Source organism: Eriocheir sinensis, unplaced genomic scaffold (assembly GCF_024679095.1).
Source record: "Eriocheir sinensis breed Jianghai 21 unplaced genomic scaffold, ASM2467909v1 Scaffold334, whole genome shotgun sequence".
NCBI classification, from domain to species: Eukaryota; Metazoa; Arthropoda; class Malacostraca; order Decapoda; family Varunidae; genus Eriocheir; species Eriocheir sinensis.
This window is the reverse complement of record NW_026111648.1, coordinates 274,679-292,020: the sequence shown is the minus strand read 5'-3', so window position 1 is coordinate 292,020 and position 17,342 is coordinate 274,679. Positions and strand designations below refer to the sequence as shown.

The 17,342-nt window shown below is 43.7% G+C and overlaps 1 protein-coding gene across 1 annotated transcript; it reads left to right on the top strand.

Annotated features, from left to right (window-relative positions):
- Window positions 1–507: 507 nt before the first annotated feature.
- LOC126991766 (hepatic lectin-like) lies at window positions 508–14,451 on the top strand. Its single transcript, XM_050850449.1, has 4 exons — window positions 508–632; window positions 740–781; window positions 13,680–13,853; window positions 13,963–14,451. The coding sequence occupies exons 1-4, from the start codon at window positions 602–604 to the stop codon at window positions 14,208–14,210; spliced, it is 495 nt and encodes a 164-aa protein (XP_050706406.1). The 5' UTR covers window positions 508–601; the 3' UTR covers window positions 14,211–14,451.
- The last annotated feature ends 2,891 nt before the right edge of the window (window positions 14,452–17,342 follow it).

Here is a 17,342-nt window from a genome sequence, read left to right as displayed (position 1 = left end):
CCTTCCTCATCTAACCAACATGCAGCTTGACACCTCTTTCAATCTTACTTTTTTGCCTCAGCAACTTCCCCAGCAACCTCTTGGCTGGCAGGCCTGACTGTGTCGCAGCATTTTGGTCACTCAGGCAGACAAGAAAAACAAGCGAAAAATCGAAATGCTTTGACGTCTACTTCATTATTACACTTCTTAAACTACATTTTTCTTCTAATTACAACTGTATTGAATGGCATCAAAGTCTTAAAACATAGAATAGATTATAATATTTTTTTGTCTAATATTGCACTTTAACTGAGAGGGTATTGTGCCTTTTGTCGTAAAGGGATTCAAATGGAATTTTGTTTGGATTCCTGTAGGAATAGTATTATTTCTGACACGACGTTATATTTCCTTTGCCCTCACCTGTCAGTCCTCATTACTGCGAAAATAGGTGTTGTGTAAGTGTGAGAAAGCACTGCTGGTAATCGTCGTATAGTGTGGAGGAGATAATGGCAAAGCTCCTCATCGATGTGTATATAAAGGATAGTTACCGGAGGCCATCATCCTTCCCTTCTTCAGCCTTCACCAATACAGCATCTCTATCATCAGCTACAACCTCAAAGTCATGATCTACTACCCTCTTCTGTTCCTCCTCGGTGAGCAACAACACTTAAGAATTGACATCAATCTGTAGCTGACGTCATGAAAGTACTCTCGTTCCTATGCTAAGTTGGTCTTGACGTAGCTCTGTCTCTCTCCCCAGGAACCTTGGTCGCGGATGCGGCGACGGTGAATGGGACCGCTGGTAAGTGTGTGTGTGTGTGTGTGTGTGTGTGTGTGTGTGTGTGTGTGTGTGTGTGTAATTCACCACGGCCAGATCGCGAGTTGGACTCGTAATCGCCACTGACTTGTGAACGTTGACTCGTAATTTTTCAGGTACCTCCCAGAGCAAGTGCTCATTTAGTCGATCTTTGGGTACTGCCAGGACCCCCCCCCCCCTTCCGTAAGGGGACAGTAACCACTCATGGTCAACTGAGAGAATCCAGCCTGAGCGGGCTCGAACCGACGCCCTGTCAGACCGAGAAGCCTGGCAGCGCAGCGCTCTCCCAGTTGCGCCGCGAAGAGGTGTGTGTGTGTGTGTGTGTGTGTGTGTGTGTGTGTGTGTGTGTGTGTGTGTGTTTTACAACAAAGGATACGGCTCAAGGGCAACAAAAAGAATGAAAAAAAATCCCGCAACTCGCTGCTCCCATAACAGATAAGAGTAAAGAATAACCAAAAGAGATGTCAAGTTCGGGTGGAGAGGTGGAGAGTTTACCAGTATAGGGGATGAAAGAATGGAGATACTGGATAACTCTTGCATAAGGGGTTTGGACAGTATAGGGCAGGGTCCAGAGAATACCGGGTCTGATCAAGGAGCGACCAAAATTCAAACGGACAGCGCATACAGTGACGTCACTAGGTGCATGAGGTCCACAGGTGTGTTCCGGCCAGTCTGTGCTTTAATGTATATCTTTGTGAAAAATAAATTTTTTCTGTGATAAATAAAGGATTTCCAACATTAATATTTTATAAACATCATCAAATTATACATAAAAAGAGGAACTTCATAAAATATAGTACAAGGAGAGGGAGAAATATTCACATAAAAATCATATAAATGCATTGACAATCGTAACAGAGTAGACCATTTTCCTTTCTGACCGTTCTATTTCTGCCGTGGCAGACGGTCACTGTTCTTCCCTAAATCTATTAACAGTGGTGTCCCCACAGTGGTTCTGTCCTATCTCCTACTCTTTTTCTGCTGTTCATTGAGTGATCTTCTTCCAAAACGAACTGTCCTATCCATCTTGGCCGCCGATGATTCCACTCTGCATTATTCAACTTCTTTTAATAGAAGACCCACCCTTCAGGGAACTTCGCATCGACTCAAGGCTGGAGAGGCTGCAGAACGCTTAGCCTCAGCCCTTACTATTATTTCCGATTGGGGCAAGAAGAACCTGGTGCCTTCTCAACGCCTCAAAACACAGTTTCTCCACCTATCTACTCGACACAATCTTCAAACAACTATCCCCTCATTCTTTGACAACACCCAGCTATCACTTTCCTCAACACTAAACATCCTCGGTCTATCCTTAACTCAAAATCTCAACTGGAAACTTCATATCTCATCTTCTTACTAAATCAGCTTCCTCGAAGGCTGGGCGTTCTGTATCGTCTCCGCCAGTTCTTTCTCCCTGCACAGTTGCTTGTCCATATACAGGGCCTTGTCCGCCCTCGTATGGGAGTGATGCATCTCAAGTGTGGGGGCTCCTCACAGCTCTTCTGGACAGAGTGGAGGCTAGGCTCTTGCCGTCTCATCAGCTTCGGGCTTCCTCATACTGATAGTCTTCTACCTCTTAAATTACTCCTCAATGTTTCTCTCTCTCTATCTTCTATAGATATTTCCACGCTGACTGCTCTTCTGAACTTGCTAACTGCACGCCTCCCCCTCCCGCGGGCCCCTGCTGCACTCGACTTTCTCTACCATTCTCATCCCTATACTGTCCAAACCCCTTATGCAAAGAGTTAACCAGCATCTTCACTCTTTTCATCCTCACGCTGGTAAACCTGGAACAATCTTCCTTCATCTGTATTTCCTCCTGCCTACGACTTGAACTTCTTTTCAAGAGGAGTGGCATTGCGAGACACCTTCTCCTCCCGAAATTAACCTCTGATTTTGGGATTAATTCCTTTAACCTCTGTTCGGGAACAGTGAGTAGCAGGCCTTTTTTCTTTTTTTTCTTTGCATGCCCTTGAGCTGTCTCCTTAGCTGTAAAAAAAAAAAAAAAAAAGACTCTATTATTTTGATTTGTCAAATGTTTCTAAACATCTCTATTTGGAGCATTCATATAACGTTGTCGTTCTGTTTACAATTACTATATCAACAAGCCGATCCTCTTCCCGATAATAGGCAACTCAGTCACATGGTATCTATATCAACTACGAGTGAGTGGCAGGCTGCTACATGACCCTGTTATAGTGGGACACTATTAACAAAAGGGCATAGAAAGAAGAAGTCAGGGGAAGAAAAGAACAGAAAAAATCCACCTTGGTTCAGAATGAATGTGTAAGTGTGCACTGAGAGGTGACTCAGTGCTGGAGTAGGTAGGAAGACACCTACCGGAGCAGGCGCAAGCCACTCTGGTGAGGTATATATGGGAGGTGAGAAGGGAATCAGCTGAAGCCCTCCAAGACCTCTTCATTCCTGCTGTCCTCACTAACTAGTTTCCTCTATTGTCTCACCCAACACCGGAGAGTAGTTCAGCATGCTCTAAAGACAGATCTCTCTCTATCCACAATTCACACTGCATTTACAGAACATATACACCTTTTCCCAAAATTAAGAATTTCAAAATGGCGCATTAATACGGCAAGCCCCTGGGAGTCCCCTGCACTGGGGACTACTATGAATTCCAGGAGGACTCCCCTTCTGGCTGCTTAGGACCCAAGAGGTGTCTTGATAACTCCTCGAACCTCTTTTCTTCTCAATTTCTGCAACATTCTGCGTCTTCAACTCTAATTTTATTCTGTGGAATATCACTCTCCTCCTCTAAACCTCACCTTCTCTTCCTTACCGAAACACAGGTTTCTGAGGCTACTGACAGCAATCTCTACTCTGTTCCTCCTACTATCTCTATCCTAAATTTCAATCCAAAGCTGGATGTTGCAGTACTGTGCGCAACGACATCACTTGGCTCTCGTGCCCACGACCTTGACTCCTCCTATGAATTTTCCACCATCTGGTTAAGACTTCACTGTCATCTATTTACTCACAAATACATCTGTGCTGTTTATCTCACCTAACCTCTACCAACTATGTAAAATTCTTTGACTATTTGAATTCTAAAGTAGAGCACATCTAGACCTTAAATTTTCCTTCTGCCATGAAATTCCATCCTAGGAGATTTCAATCGTTCACCACCAGCTTTGGTCTTCCATCCTCTTTCACTGACCATCCTGGTAGAACAAGCCTACAACTTTGCTATCCTCAACGACCTAGAGCAGTTGGTCCAGCACCTGGTACACGTATTCCCTGACCGTCTTGAGAGATCGGCCCAACATTCTAGGACCTCTTCCTACCTCAAACCCTTCTGCTTATTCCTCTGGTTCAAACTGTTCTCTCCAGTTCGGGCTCCTCCGATCACAATCTTATTTCTGCATCCTGTCCTATCGCTCCTGTACACCCCTTTGGACCCACCGAAGAGGCGATGCTTCTGGCATTTTGCTTCAGCTCAGGTGGGACGACCTGAGGATGTACTTTCCCGATTCCCGTGGAATGATTATTGCTTCCAGGATAGAGACCCCTCTGTGTGTGCTCAGCGCATCACAGAGGTGATTGTCTCTGGAATGGGAGCATACATTCCTCGTTCTTTTCTCTACTCCTCACGCTAAAAGCCTTGGTTTAATCATAAGCTTGTTCTCGTGCTGTCAATGATAGAGGAGGTAGCCAATAAAAAGGTACCAGAGCCTTCTTAAACTAATGCTAATTATGAACTTTTACATTTCGCCCGAAATCAAAGCCAAATCTATTCTCCGACTAACCAAAATTCTTTTCATTAATATAAAATGTCAAAACCTTGCTTTCTCTAGTTCTTCCCGTGACTTCTGGCATCTAGCCAAAACATCTCCAATTTCACTTCTTCATCTTTCCTCCACTCCTCAGTCCTGACGTTAAGCAACACTGCCGTCTCATCTATCCATTTCTTAAGGCTGAACTCTTCTCAAACTTTTCTAAAAAACTCCACTCTGGACGATTCTGGGCATATTCCTCCTACTCATCCCCCTCTGGACTCGGCGCCCCATGCCTGTTATAAAGATTCTTCAAAATGATGTTTTCTATGCCCTCTCTGTAGCCTTAATCCTCAGAGAGTTGCTTATGGACCTGATGGAGTGCCTCCTATTGTCCTTAAAACTGTGCCTCCGTGCTGTCACCCTGCCTGGTCAAACTCTTTCCACGCCTCCTTGCTCCGTCAACATCTACCTTTCCTTCTTGCTGAAGTATGCCTTCATACAGCCCAAGCAAGGTACCCAAGAAGGGTGACCGCTCCAATCCCTCAAACTACCGTCCCATTGCTTTTACTTTCTTGTCTATCATCAGCTTTTTGAATCAATCTCAACCTTAGGAAGATTCAAAGCAATCTCTTCCACTTCTGACCTTCTATCTGATCGCCAGTATGGGTTCCGCAAGGGGCGTTCTACTGGAGATCTCCCTAGCCTTCTTTAACTGACTCTTGGTCATCCTCTCTTAGCCGTTTCGGTGAAATCTTTTTTCTATTGCGCTGACATATCAAAAGCTTCTTCTTGATAGGGTCTGGGCACAAATCTTGCTTTTCTAAACTACCCTCCTAGGTTTCCTCTATCCTCTCTCTGTACCTTTATCTCCAGTTTCTTCTGACCGTTCTATTTGCATCGTGGTAGACGGTCACTGTTCTTCCCCTAAATCTATTAACAGTGGTGTCCCACAGGGTTCTGTCCTATCTCCCACTTCCTTTTCTGCAGTGACATTGATGATCTTCTTCTTCCAAAACGAACTGTCCCATCCATTCCTACGCCAGATGATTCCACTTTGCACTATTCAACTTCTTTAATAGAAGACCCACCCTTTCAGGAACTTACATCGATTTCAAGGCTGGAGGCTGCAGAACGCTTACCTCAGCCTCTTACTATTATTTCCGATTAGCAAGAAGAACCTGGTGTCCTTCAACGCCCTCAAAACACAGTTTCTCCACCCATCCACTCGACACAATCTTCCAAACAACTATCCCCTATTCTTTGACAACACCCACCTATCACCTTCCTCAACACTAAACATCCTCTAGTCTATCCTTAACTCAAAATGTCAACTGGAAACTTCATATCTCATCTCTTACCAAATCAGCTTCCTCGAGGCTGGGCGTGTCTGTACCGTCTCCGCCAGTTCTTCTCCCCTGCACAGTTGCTGTCCATATACAGGGGCCCTTGTCCGCCCTCGTATGGAGTATGCATCTCATGTGGGGGGCTCCACCACACAGCTCTTCTGGACAGAGGAGGCTAAAGGCATTCTTCGTCTCATCAGCTCTCCTCCTCATACTGATAGTCTTCTACCTCTTAAATTCCGCCGCAATGTTGCCTCTTCTATCTTCTATCGATATTTCCACGCTGACTGCTCTTCTGAACTTGCTAACTGCATGCCTCCTCCCCTCCCCGCGGCCCCGCTGCACCTCGACTTCTTCTACTCATGCTCATCCCTCATACTGTCCAAACCCCTTATGTGAAGAGTTAACCAGCATCTTCTACTCTTTCATCCCTCATTGCTGGTAAACTCTGAACAATCTTCCTTCATCTGTATTTCCTCCTGCTCATACGACTTCCAAACTCTTTTCAAGAGGGAGGGTATCAGACACCTCTCCTCCCAGAAATTAACCTCTGATTTTGGACACCTTAACATCTGTTCAGGAGCAGATGAGTGGCGGGCCTTTTTTTCTTTTTTTTTTTCGGTGCGCCCTTGAGCTGTCTCCTTAGCAGTAAAGAAAAAAAAAAAAATGGAGATGTGAAGTATAGAAGTGATGAAAAGGAGGACATAAGAAGGGACATACTCTCGCCTTTACTTCTGAATGACTCGTCGGCAAAGAACCCTAGCAAGCTGTCAGGGTATCATCATCATCATTTCATCTGACGCATGCTGCTAGGAGCTCCCACCAGGGGATTGCCACGGCAGAAGAGCTCCAATCCTCTCTCTATCTAGACACTCCTCCTTGCCTCCTTAAAGTTTCTCAAAAGATCTATCCCCTCTCTCCTAACGCACTCTTGCACCCTATCCCTCCATTTCACTGGAGTGGTCGTCCTCTAGCATCTCCCTCCCTCTATCTCACTTCACATACACCCTTCTGGTCATCTTAATCTCCATCCATTCGGCTTCCATATGGCCAAACCACTTTTTAAAGTCTGTCGCTTCTAGCTCTTCCACCACTCCACACTTCTTCCCTTCACCCTGACACATTCCAAAACGCTCTGTACACACTTTCATTACTCATTCCATCCATTCTACTACACACCACAAGTTAACTCCTCAAATAACTTCATTTCAACTGCACTGCACTCAAGACCTCTGACTTTCATTCCAGGCCCAGTTTCACTTGGTTGGTACTATTATTGTATTTCAAATCCTCTTTTTCCTCCATGCTCACACTTCTGCCATTCATGATTTGTCCCAAAGACCTACCACCCCTTCTTCCTTGCAAAACCCTTTCTCCTATCTCTCTCCTCCGTACCACTCACCTTTTCATGATTACGACATAACTGATCCAAGGTACTTAAAGCACTCATTGACCTACTCCATTTCTTTCGCCATTCAAAATTATTTGCATTCTTTTTTTCACATTCAATTCCCACTCTATATGGGCATACAATATCTACAACCTCACTTATACTTCTCGGGCTTCACAGCATCACTTCACTTTTGTTTGACATTTACTTTCAAAACTTTCTCCTGTTACAGACACTATCAAAAACACTGCCCAAATTTTGTAGGTCACTTTCATTTTCTGCAATGAGCACTGTGTAATCCAGCAGTATTCAGTATCGAACTCCAAAGTACCCACTTCCTTCCCCTCATCGAACATTCTCACTCCAATTTCTCCAACTTAGCCCTTCATTTCTCTTAATAACACCATCCATATAAATATTGAATAACCATGGTGACATGACGCACTTTTGCTGTCTTAAGCCCACTTTTCTCTCAAAATGTTCACTTCTTTCTCCAGTAATTTTGATATACATGCAGATGCATCCTCATAGACAGACTTTATTGCACCAAGCAAAGTTTTCCTCCCATACCATAAATTCCTAAAACATCCCACGATGCAATCCAATCGACTCTGTCATAAGCTTCTTTCCAAATCCATGAAGGCAGCGTATAGTTTCTTTCCTTTTTTGCTACTATTTTTTCAACTACCATCCTGAAGGCAAACATCTGATCCACACATCCTCTTCTCCCCCTTCCTGAAGCCTCTTGTTCTTTCACAGATTTTCCTCTTCTGGTAAGTCTTGCATCCTCCCTATTATGATACTTCCATACCTTTCCTGGGTTTACTCAGGAGACTTATACCTCTATAACTCCCACATCCCTCACCAGCCCTTCCCTTGTAAACTGGGACAATGATGGCTTTCTCCAGTATGCTGGCACCCCCCTCTCATGCTACTTCACATATCTTGACCATCCATTCAACGACTACATCTCCTTCACACTTCAACATTTCTACTTCGTGATTCCATCAATTCCTGCTGCCTTTCCATTTTTTTATCTTTTTGTGGCCTTGATTTACTTTGCCTTCATATGTTTATACTTCTTTTCATTATATACTCCTCCTCCTCTACCTCTACTCTCAAAACTGCTGCTGTTAGCAGCTGCTGGATGTCCATCCTCAAAATTCATTAAGTTTTGAAACATTCACTCCATCTCCCCTCTTTTACAGCTTCCTTGTCTTTCAACATCTTTCCATTCTCATCCATGACTTAAGGCCTTCTCTGTAATCAAGACGGCACGATTGTCTAGGGCCGCCCATGGTCGTTTAGTAATAACTCATTTTGTTGCTATGGTGTAACAGTAGCAATCGCTGGATTACTTACATTATTAATGTGGTAATATGCTGCAAAAGAGAGAGAGAGAGAGAGAGAGAGAGAGAGAGAGAGAGAGAGAGAGAGAGAGAGAGAGAGAGAGAGAGAGAGAGAGAGAGAGAGAGAGAGAGAGAGAGAGAGAGAGAGAGAGAGAGAGAGAGGAGAGAGAGAGAGAGAATCACCCTCACCAGCCTCTCCTTGTAAACTGGGGACAATGATGGCTTTCAGTCCAGTATGCTGGCACCTCTCCTCTCATGCTACTTCACATATCTTGACCATCCATTCAACGACTACATCTCCTTCTGGTTACACTTCATAACATTTCTACTGTGATTCCATCAATTTCCTGCTGCCTTTCACTTTTTTTATCTTTTATGGCCTGATTTACTTCTTCATATGTTATACTTCTTTCATTATATACTCCTCCTTCACCTCTACCTCTACTCAAAACTGCTGCTGTTACAGCTGCTGGATGTCATCCTCTAAACCATTAAGTTTTGAAATATTCACTCCATCTCTCTTTTACAGCTTCCCCGTCTTTCAACATCTTCCATTCTCATCCATGGACTTAAGGCCTTTCTCTGTAATCAAGACGGCAATGGTTCAGGCCGCCCTTGCCCATGGCGTTTAGTAATGCCTCATTTTTGGTGTAAGGTAAGGTAGTAGCAATCGCTGGATTACTTACATTATTAATATGGTAATATGCTGCAAAAGAGAGAGAGAGAGAGAGAGAGAGAGAGAGAGAGAGAGAGAGAGAGAGAGAGAGAGAGAGAGAGAGAGAGAGAGAGAGAGAGAGAGAGAGAGAGAGAGAGAGAGAGAGAGAGAGAGAGAGAGAGAGAGAGAGAGAGAGAGAGAGAGAGAGAGAGAGAGAGAGAGAGAGAGAGAGAGAGAGAGAAAAAAAACCCGAGGGAGGGGGAGGGATGAGAGCTATGGTGTAGTGCTGACTTGCCTGATGGCCAAGCCTCCCATAACTCACTCTTGCCAGTGGGGTACCTCTTCATGGCTGAATGGTTAAGGAGTGGCTCTCCTGTCTCTGCTGGTCGCGGGTTCGATCCCCGCGCCGGCAAATCCTTTCCTTGTCTGGATTAATTTTCGCTAAGCCTGTTCAACACGCATGAGGTCGTGAGTGATTCATCAAATTAATACCTGGGTGGCCACGCTACAATGTACACTAGATCAAATAATGCGCTGCTTTACCGACCTACGAAATTTTGTGATTTAGATGTTGAAAGGAATTTCATAGCGTGCTCACCCAGCGTAAGATGTGCCTGTGTTGAGTGCTGATGGCCATGTTGGCAAGATATGCCGATGAAATCATCACAGCGAGCACGCTATACGAGATGGCAGTAAAACAAGTTATAATGAGAATCATGGTAATGTTGTGGAGGCAATGACAAACAGATGGGACAGAACTGCTCCGTGATAATGACGATAAGCGCGTGTATGACAAGCTATTGACTGGAGAGGAGAATGCAGAGAGACGAATGAGTAACAAGCAGGTGTCCAGATGATGAAGAGTTTAAATTATTTTTTGATGAGTTGTTAAACCCCTGATGTGACTTCGATCTTGATGTTGATGTTTCACCACTCCTGTGACAATTCCTATTTTGTAGACAGTGAAATATCAGTGGTTGAGGTGGAACACAGCATAAATAAACTCATAGGGTAGACAAGCATACAGAGCGGCCCGGATGGTTTGTTATTACAGGAGTTTTTAAGGTGTTACCGGGATGCAGCGGCTTTTATCAAACACTACTTTTATTCAATACCTCATTTTGCATCTAAAGGCAGGCAGTTACCCGTCATCGTGGCGTCTGGCAAGACTTCTTTGACAATTTTCAAACGTGGTGACCCACTACCGCCGAGTAATTATCGCGGCATTAATGTGATGAACAGTAATTGCAAAGATATTTCTGACATGGTGCTGTGTGAAATCCGATTGATGCAGTGGTTTTCTTCCTCAGAGTAGAGACCGTAACAGGCTGGCAGCCAGCCCAAACGAGGATGCCATCAAGCATATCAGACGTTAAGAATATTTACTTGACATTGACAAATTTCCGTTATTTAATGACATTTGTAGATTTCTGGTAGCGGCCATTGACCGTGTCCCGCGTACTCACACTGGATGGGCGTGTTACGGCGTGCTGGGTTGTGGTGCGGTATACACTGCTAATGCCATGTACCACGTCACCGACAGCGTCCTGCCAGCGCGGCTGTCCTCGACCGCCACCTTGGGTGCGCCAGGACTCCCCACCTCTTGCATTTTGTTTGTTTTGTTTATCAATGATTTGGTCAAGCTATGGCTAAAAGAGAATTGCGGGCAGGACGGGTTTTCTGGTGTACGGAGGGCTGCACACGTTGGTGCTGATGGATAACACTGTCTTGCTTTCCACGTATCAAGGAAAACCATGCACCATAAGCTTTCCATACTCTGTCAAAGTAAATTGCAGTGATTATGGTGTGAAAGTAAATGCTAAGAAATACATTTTTGCTGTTAACGTGAATGGATGATGAGCGCGGGACGTTACGTGTGGGCGACGTGTCAGTGGGAATGGTGTGGCCGCTTTAATTCGTATTTGGGAAGTGTATTCACCAGCGACGGGTCCGTTTCGCCATCAGCTATTGCTGCCCCAGGCACACACGCGAATATGCCATATTTTAAAGTTCGCCTCATTTGTAAAGAAAAACAACGATACCTTCGTTTTATGTAAAAGAGACGAGTGTTTGATGCCAGCGCTGATCTCGGACCGTACTCTATGGGTGTGCGTCGTGGTTGAATGGTGATCTAAAGCCAATTGTAAAACTATATAACTGGGGTATCAAACAACTATTGCCAGGTGCGTGTGACAACCTGCAATGACCTATGTTACATTAGAACTAGGATTTCCACCCCTACGAGCCCTTGTTATTAGTAGAGCAGCGTAAATTATCCCGGTTGCATGTGGAGGGAGGGGCAAGAAAATGAATGACGACCAGCATGGTCACACGCAGTAAGCCTCGGCGATGGAAAAGCCAATGTACCAACAGGCAGGTTTATTTCTGATCTTATTTCTAAGATATGGATGATGTTGGTGAGGCGATTGGTGCCCTAAAAATAATATGTTGCAGCATCTAATTTTTCTAGAAGAACAACATATGTATCCCTAAATCCTGATTTTACTGTTCATGACTTATATTTGACTTTGAAAGTTTTTATTAAATTTTACATAGAACATCGTTTACAAAGTTACGTGTAGTGCAGGCATATAATTTAGCTGTGGATACTAGTCGGTGGAATATGGGCAGAGGCAGGCGGCGCCTTCCCTGGAAGAGAGGCTTTTGCCTGTGTGGGAGGTGCAGACTGAACTACACGTGGTGTGGAGTCACTTATGCGCCCTGGCTAATACAGCCATTAAGCGAGAAGGTATTCACCACTTTGCATCATGACAAGAACTTATGACAAAAGATGCTACATGTCGCAGCAAGAATTGTTCATTTCTTACTTTCTACATCATCCATTGTTGTTGTCTGTTAATCACATTACGGGCGGTGAAGTCATGCTTGTTTGTGTATGTATGGCAATACGCTATTCCAGACTTGTCTTTCTGTCTTTGTGCGCTTACGTTCTATAATTTTGTCTTTTTAGTCAGGTAAATCTTATATCATTGTTCCTATCGCATAGTTCTGTTTGTGTGCCGAATGTCAGTGTTTTAGTTCAGGGCTTTTATTTGTTCCTGTTTTAACGTTCCTGTGCTTTGGTTTTTCTTTTTTAGATTTTTCTTTACCTTAGAGTGTCTTCTCTGAAGATGTCCAGAATATTAAGATTTTAGGGTATATTTATTACTAGAGAATTCGTCAGCTTTTAGGGTTCTACTCTGTTTTACGATTTTTTTTTTTTTTTACTTTTTGGGTTTTCTTTTACCATAGTGTATTATTTTTTTAAGTTTCTTGATATAAGTAGTTTCATATAATTATCAGAATTTAGCTAAAGGTTTTTCATATTTTTTTACTATTTTTAAGCCAGTAACGACAATTCAGAGTTCTGTATATTTTAGTGATTATATAAAGATTTTACATTTTCAAAGCAATGTGGACTATAAATTGGAAATGTTGTTATATTAATCGAAATTAGCATTCTTAAATAACTTCCGATTTATGTATGATGTTTTAGTTTTATGGTACATGAATGCAGGACCCCTAAGAAGGATTAATCCCTCAGTTAACCAAAAGAAAGAAGCATGGACAGGAGTTGAAAGAGAAAGCGGGGTGGGGTAAAAAACAGCTCGGGAGGTTGAGGGCGCTGCATTCCTCATTCAGATATATATATATATATATATATATATATATATATATATATATATATATATATATATATATATATATATATATATATATATATATATATATGAAAAATCAGTAGTGCGGTTGCGGTAGTGCGGTCCCATTTTTTTTTTTTCCCAGTGCGGTACGCTGTATGCGGTACTGCGGTAACGGTAGTTAAAATAAATAAAAAAAATATTTCAGTGCCTATCCTGGCTATCGAAACAAAGGACACATGCTTAAAATAGTACAATTGCCTCAATTTACAAAAAAAAATCCCAAAATAAAAACAATAATAAATCAAACAGCTACAAATGCACTTTTGGAATCAATTTATTTACTAGTTTAGTCTGTCTATTTAGTATTCAATTTTGAACAATAACTGAAATTCAGAATGATTGAATCACTCATTATGATGACTGATACCGATTGACTCAAGAGTCCGATTCACTGTAAAAAAAAAAAAATAAATAAATAAAGTATGTGAGCATGTCGCTCTGCAAATGTCGTCTTGGATAGTTTTCTAAGTACCGCAAAAAAGTACCGCAGGATTTTTTTGTGCGGTCCGCGGTAGTGCGGTATTTTCATAAATTTTTGCGGTAGGTGTACTTTGTGTATATATATATATATATATATATATATATATATATATATATATATATATATATATATATATATATATATATATATATATATATATATGCACACACATTAGGAATACACTGACTGACCGGCTTGTTGACTAATCATCATTGTCGTGTTGACCTCAGAGTCCTGTCCAAGCCCCTTCGCGTCGGTGGGCGGCCGCTGCGTCCACTTGGACTTCTCCGTCTCCGGCTCGTGGTATGACATGCGGCAGTTCTGCCTACAGTTGGGCAGCGACTTGGCCGTCCTGTCTGATGGGCAGTTCTTTGTTGACAGCCAGCAGTACATAAGGACGATAGGTAAGTGGGTAGGGGGTTCTCTCTCTCTCTCTCTCTCTCTCTCTCTCTCTCTCTCTCTCTCTCTCTCTCTCTCTCTCTCTCTCTCATACCCAAAATGTCTTTCCCTCAGGCACGCCATCTGAGAATGTCCATTTTTGGATCGGTGCCACCGACGAGGAGATGGAGGGGATGTGGCTGTGGATAGACGGCATGCCCGTCATCATGGGGACGCCCTACTGGGCCAACTATGGCTGTGACAACAATCAAATGCCTACCGGGGGTACAGCTCAGAACTGTGCCTTGCTTGATGCAGGCTTCCACTATTTCATGAACGATATTCAATGTGATTATGTCCGTCATCCTTTCTGTGTGCTCTAGCTAGTGTTTCAAGCCTTCCTCGTGTGTAGATGAGTATCATTTCGAGACGCCATTTCATGCAAGCCTAGTGGCTAGCCAAATCGATTACATGTAATCGATTTCACCGATAACATGGTAATTTTTCTCAGTAATTGATTAAAATTATCATGAAGCGATTACCAAACGATTACTTGATAATTATTAAAAGTCACGACTTTTGGAGTTCCATTTTGTTTTTGTTAATTAAATTTTCTGCTATTTATGTTTTTTTTCATTACTCCAGGAAAAAAAAGAGAGAGAGAGAGAGAGAGAGAGAGAGAGAGAGAGAGAGAGAGAGAGAGAGAGAGAGAGAGAGAGAGAGAGAGAGAGAGAGAATACACAAACCATGACATTATACTTTATACTCTACCAATATACCACTTTAAGGTGAAGGTAATCGAGAGGTAATCGATTACTGATAACAAAAGTAATCGAAAGGTAATCGATTACCTCCCACAAAAGTAATCTAAACAATCGATTACTGAAAACCTCGAATATCTCCCATCACTATGCAGCTAACCCCATAACGGAGGCATCGCCTCTCATGTGCCGTTGTGGCACCCTAATAGCAGTGTTAATTATACGTTGCCAGTTTACGGTTGCCATCAGGGGCGGATACAGGGGAGGGGGCCCAGGGGGCCCGGCCCCCCAAAAAAATCTCCGCCCAACAGAAAATCTCGAGTGAATGGGGATATAGTGGGTACAGAACTGACTCCCTTATAATGTGCTGCAACTATAATACGGAATGTGTCGTCGGCTGTTGGCATATGCAGGCGGGGATACAGGGTTGGGGAGCCAGATAGCCCGGGCCCCCCCCCCAAAAAAAAATTAGGATAACTAAAATATTTGAGATACCCTTAAATTGAGAAAACATAAAATATATTTAAGATACCGCTAAAAAGCTAGAGAGCTGGGGAGCGGGGCCGGCAGCCGCTAGATAGCTCTGGACGCTGTCCTTCAAACTTAAAAAAGAAATCATCCTCTATAGGTTCCTTGGGCTTTACTATGCGGAGGTAGACGGGATGCTCAGGCAAGATTTTTTTTTTTTCGGTGTCTGATGTAATTTTTCACTCGCCTGCAGGGCCAGGGCACAACGGGCACGTGCCCAGGGCCCCGCGCTCTTATGGTCCCCGCACTCATCTAACAATCATATACTCGCACAGGGCCGTAGTACGCCGTACACAGTGGGGGGAGGGGCCGCCCCCACCCCCCCCTCTGCTAAAATGTCCACTTTCTGAGAGTCAAAACGAAAACTGGTATCTTTCTGTTGCATTTCTGGAGAACTCAGGGTTTTCTTTATTTATTTTCAGTATTTAAGTTACGGAATCGTATATTGAATATTATGGCGCAAGATTTAAAGGCCTAGGAGAAATCTTTGTGACCTCATTCCTCACATGCAAGCAGAAAGTGAATTTTAGTGCAGGCCACTATCATCATTCAGCACCTCGAAGAGGAAATAAGGAAAGACTTCCTTGCCTTTGTGCACACCCAAGACCTCACCGGTAAAGATTTAGCCCGGCTCCTTTTGCGCACCGTTGAAGACCTCGGATTGGACATGGCCAAGTGCAGGGGACTTGGTTTCGATGGAGCAAGTGCCATGATGGGAAAATTCGAAGGGTGTGCCGCAGTACTCATGAAGAAGTACACCCTGGCCAAGCCAATCCACTGCTTTAACCACCGGCAGAATCTAATACTGACGAAGGCGTGTGACGTCAAGGAGGTGAAGCTCGCTCTTCAAACACTGACCAAGGTGTACAACTTCGTTCATTCTTCAAATATGCGCTCTCTCCGCTTCACAGAGGTTGTCAAGCTTACCTCGGCCAAGCGCGAAAAGCTTGTTCCACTGTGCCCCACCAGGTGGATTGAGAGGCATGACACAGTGCTGGTTTTCGTTGAATTTCTGCCTGTCATCCCTGTTTCTCTCGAGGAAGAACTTGACGCCACCGCTGGGCTCCTTCTCATCGCCATACGTGTTCCCCGCTTTCTCGTTGGACTGGTTGTAGTGGAGTGTATATTGGCGCATACTCTCGAGCCGAGCCGAACTCTTCAGAGAAAAGATGGCGACCTGGTGTCAGCCGATGCCACGATTCGTGGCATCGATACAATTTTTGCCAAGTTCAGAGCAGATACGGAGAATCATTTCCACGACGAGTTCATGAAAGCGGAAGAGCTTTTGGTCGAGGTGGGGTTATCGCATGGCACCATCCCTGTGCCACGACTCTGTGGACGACAGACCCAGCGATCAAATGTTCCGTGCGAGAATGCTGAGGAGTACCTACTACCGCCGGGCGGTGCACATTCCGTTCGTGGACCACGTCTTGACTGAGTTGAAGAGTCGGTTCGGCGACGACACAGTGCCTGTTGCACTTCAGCTCGAGCAACACCTCAAGGGCCCCGAAACGGATGTTGCGGATGTGCTTCAAGCGGCGAAATTCTACGAGCTCGACATCGAATCCCTGACACTCGTGAAGGCGGAAGCGGAGAGCTGGATATTATCTGTTCCGGTCTTCCGAACTATCAAAGAAGTCCAGGCACACGCCAGCACCAGCATGTTCCCCAGTCTCGCCATTCTCTTGAAAACTCTGTTGACGCTTCCAGTTTCCAACCCGGAAGCAGAGAGGTCGTTCTCAGCAATGAAAAGGCTGAAAACCTATCTGAGGAGTACCGTCGACCAAGAGCGCCTGAACGGACTTGCCCTCCTCTGTGTTATCTATGATATACCCATTTCAGTCGAGAGAGTGATAAGCAAATTCGGCGAAAAAAACTGCCGACTACTCTTTGCTTAGTTGTTGCATACTTGGGAATTTGTAAATATATTTCTTTAGATCAGTCAATCATTGCAAATGTGCTACCTCAATCCCATGTAAAAGAAGTCCTATAAGAATTCCTTTTTATCATCAGCTGTGTCTAATTTTACATATTAACTCTTTTTTTGTAAAGGTTAGGTTTGTAACTTATATATGACCTGTATTATAATCACCCTTGCTGCTTACATATCGAAATAAACGTTTAGTTTTCTTCAAATGCTCGTATGGTGATAATTTCTACTTGTTCAGATCTGCCTTTTCACTGGTCGGATGTACAACTTCAATTGTTTCTTGTTATTACTTGCCA

What these genes read in the sequence shown, in the direction of transcription:
- LOC126991766 (XM_050850449.1), top strand. Translation starts at nt 602, where the DNA reads ATGATCTACTACCCTCTTCTGTTCCTCCTCG. An exon ending in CCCTCTTCTGTTCCTCCTCG is followed by an intron (nt 633 to 739) that starts GTGAGCAACAAC and finishes CTCTCTCCCCAG; the next exon opens with GAACCTTGGTCGCGGATGCG. An exon ending in GACGGTGAATGGGACCGCTG is followed by an intron (nt 782 to 13,679) that starts GTAAGTGTGTGT and finishes TGTTGACCTCAG; the next exon opens with AGTCCTGTCCAAGCCCCTTC.